This window comes from Amphimedon queenslandica, unplaced genomic scaffold (assembly GCF_000090795.2).
Source record: "Amphimedon queenslandica unplaced genomic scaffold, v1.1 AMPQUscaffold_13240, whole genome shotgun sequence".
Classification (NCBI taxonomy): Eukaryota; Metazoa; Porifera; class Demospongiae; order Haplosclerida; family Niphatidae; genus Amphimedon; species Amphimedon queenslandica.
Window position 1 is genome coordinate 77,860 of NW_003546524.1, and position 3,021 is coordinate 80,880.

The following is a 3,021-nucleotide window of genomic DNA, read 5'->3' on the forward strand; positions in this document are numbered from 1 at the left end:
TGCAGCACACGTGCTTTAACTAATACAAATTGTTTAGCATATAAAGTGGAAATTTTGACATCTATTAATGAGTATGGTTAATTATCAATTACTGAATATGGTAGTTACACGTATTATATAGACTGTGATATTGAGGAAGTGCTGCTTGTATCCTGGAAAGTATTTATTTATAATATATAACCTCCCTGATCCATATTGATATCATCATTTTAATATTGTACATGTACAGTAGATGTGTAACTAATAAATTGTCCATTAATTAATTATTGTTATTATTTCTTTGCCTCACAGTCTGTACTGAAAGGTCATTGGAAAGACTATGCCAAGTCAGCCATTGGACAAGCTGTCCTCTATTTAACTATAAAATTAATGAAGAAGCATGTAATGCTGACCCAGGAATGTACTCATGCACATACTGTAAGAGAGAGAGAGAGAGGGAGAGGGGAGAGAGGAAAGTAAGAGAGGGAAAGAGGGAGGGAAAAGAGAGAGAGAGAGGGAGGGAGGGAGAGAGGGAGGGAGTGAGTGAGGGAGGGAGGGAGGGAGGGAGAGGGATTGAGAGAGAGGGAGGGAGGGTGAGGGAGAGAGATAAGGTAGAAGAATGCATGTAGAGTATGCATTGTACATCATACTTTTATAATCTTATATTGCTATTTTCTATTTTGTTTCTTCCTATAGTTTTGTTTGTGTCTTAATTTGCTGCTTTGCGTGTTATTGATGAAGAACATGCATGCTGAAGCTTTGTCATCAGGATAATGGCTAGGACAAAATAGAAAACCACAACTAAAGCTAGAAAAAAGAGAGGGAGATGAAAACGTGATGTACATGTATGTAAAAGTAAAAGGTGAAAAATGAGGGAAAAGGAAGGATTTTTTCAGTTATGTTTAGTCTGATTTTATATTCAAGTTTTTGCTCCATCTCTCCATCATTCTTCCCTTCTCTCCCTCTACAGCCACTGTGTGATAATCACAATGATGGTGAGACTAAAGCTCTCATATTGTGTGACATGTGTCCATGCAACTGTGTACTTCATTATCACAATAAGAATCATCACCACAATAGACAAATGGGTAAAGGAACTTCATTGTACAATGTACACATACATAATTATGTACATAATATTGTAATAATGGTCAAAAATGGGAGAATAGTAATAGTAGAAGTAGTTGAAAATGCTAGTGCAGGCTAAATGTTCTTTATGTTGTATATGTAGAAAGTTTAAGCAGGTTCCGATCAATATTGGATTTTGGATTCACCTTAAACTTTTTACACAGCATAAGTACATCTACCTCTTTAACATACACACATTATTATAATCATTGTGTTCATAGCATGTCCTATGTTTTTAGAGAATGACTGAACATAATTATGACAGCTAGTGTCCATCAGGTATAGACAATCTAAGAGCTGATGCAACTCTGTCAAGATCACGAGTAGAGTACACTTCTAAGGCCATATCCATAAACATATTCTAATTAGGCGAGCCATTCTCAGCCCCGCCCGCCTACTCATTCTCCCCCCTGTAGAGGGATCATGAATTATAATTAATGAATGTGTAGTAATGCTAAAGAACTAATAGTGTACATTGTATATAATAACTGTTACATAATGTATGATATAAATAAGTGACACCCACACACACATGTTCTAATTTTGGTTGATGGTCTTTCCTTTGTTGAACCTTGGAGTAATAGATCTTTGTTCATTACTATAATACCCATAGTAGTCGTTACTACATTTGGCACAGTGAGCAGGATTCAAACCTGCGCGGGCATAGCCCATTTATAGTAGTCGTTACTACAAATACATGGGCTTGAAACTTTGTGGCATCATAGGAGCAGGTTTGGTTCATGGGTATAATAATAATATTAGAACTAAACTAGTTTTACACAATTTTACAAGTATAGTCTATTTCAAAAACTAAAAAAAATAATAATCATAATCTCAAAATACAATGAGAAGAATATCCTGCTATAGCTAAAAACTAAAACAAAACTATTAGAATTTAATCAATAAATGGTTTCATTTAGTTCAGTTATAATAACACTCATTGTTGGACGGCGTCTATACTCCACTATCAGGCAACGTTGAACAAGAGACCTAAACGAGGCTCTTCTAATACCATCAATAAGACCTACTCTCTCTTCTGGTAGAGGAATACGTCGTGTTATCATCTCTAGAAGGAGGACACCATAACTGAAGACATCCATTGAAGGTGAGTGTTCCCTTGGATTGGCAGCTTCAGGTGCTGAATAGACAGGATTACCAGGATTAGTTGTCGTGCCAATGAGAGGTTGAAGATTAGCTGATCCATAGTCTGCTACTTTAGCTCTCCATTCAACTCCCATTGGTTGAAGGAGTACATTAGCACTGCTGACATCTCTGTGTAGTATAGGATGAGGCTTGAAGAGATGAAGGTAATTGAGAGCACAGGCTACATCTAAACTGATGCTCAGTATGGCAGGATAGGCCAGTCCTCCAGTTTCTAATTCTTTTCTTAGGCTGGTTGGCATTAGCTCTGTCAGGATGATTGGATTACCCTCTGTAGTGGCTCCTATGAACTGAAGGAGGTTAGGATGACGTATTTTAGAAGCGATATTCATTTCACGAGAGAACAGTGATATGTTATATTCTGATATAATGGCCTCATGAAGTACCTTTGCAGCAACTTCCAGTCCATGAAAACGAGCTACTCTGACCTCTCCCCATCCTCCTCTGCCTAGAACCCTTTCTGTCATTCTAATATCATTTCTGCTAACTACCCAGGAAGATTCTCTCTCTTGTCTATCTCTCTCTCTTAGTTGCTGCTCTAGGCCTCTCTCTCTTTCTTGAGCTTGTTGAAGCTGTTGCTGAAGATTCTGTTCTATCTCCATGTCCTCTTGGATTTGCCTCTCTCTTTCTTGAAGTTGCTGGTCTTGCTCTCGAAGCTGCTCCTGAAAAATTTGCTCTCTTTGCTGGGCTTCTTGTAATTGCCTTTGAAGCTGTTGCTGTGCTCTCCTTGCTTGTGATTCCAGTTCAACTAGT

General features: G+C 37.9%; 1 protein-coding gene and 2 long non-coding RNA genes across 3 annotated transcripts in view; 2 read left to right on the forward strand and 1 right to left on the reverse strand.

Annotated features, from left to right (window-relative positions):
- The window catches only part of LOC109584156 (uncharacterized), a 10,473-nt gene extending 10,069 nt beyond the window's left edge, over window positions 1-404 (forward strand). The window contains exon 8 of the long non-coding RNA XR_002185879.1: window positions 292-404. This is a non-coding gene — a long non-coding RNA (uncharacterized LOC109584156). The remainder of the gene's footprint in view (window positions 1-291) is intronic.
- Window positions 405-663: 259 nt separating this feature from the next.
- On the forward strand, window positions 664-1,768 carry LOC109584154 (uncharacterized). Its single transcript, XR_002185873.1, has 3 exons — window positions 664-841; window positions 950-1,067; window positions 1,347-1,768. It is a non-coding gene; the product is annotated as an uncharacterized LOC109584154 (long non-coding RNA).
- Window positions 1,769-1,865: 97 nt separating this feature from the next.
- The window catches only part of LOC109584147 (probable serine/threonine-protein kinase drkD), a 1,570-nt gene continuing 414 nt past the window's right edge, over window positions 1,866-3,021 (reverse strand). The window contains exon 2 of the mRNA XM_019999759.1: window positions 1,866-3,016. Within this exon, the coding sequence (XP_019855318.1) occupies window positions 2,007-3,016 (1,010 nt within the window). The 3' untranslated portion in view covers window positions 1,866-2,006. The remainder of the gene's footprint in view (window positions 3,017-3,021) is intronic.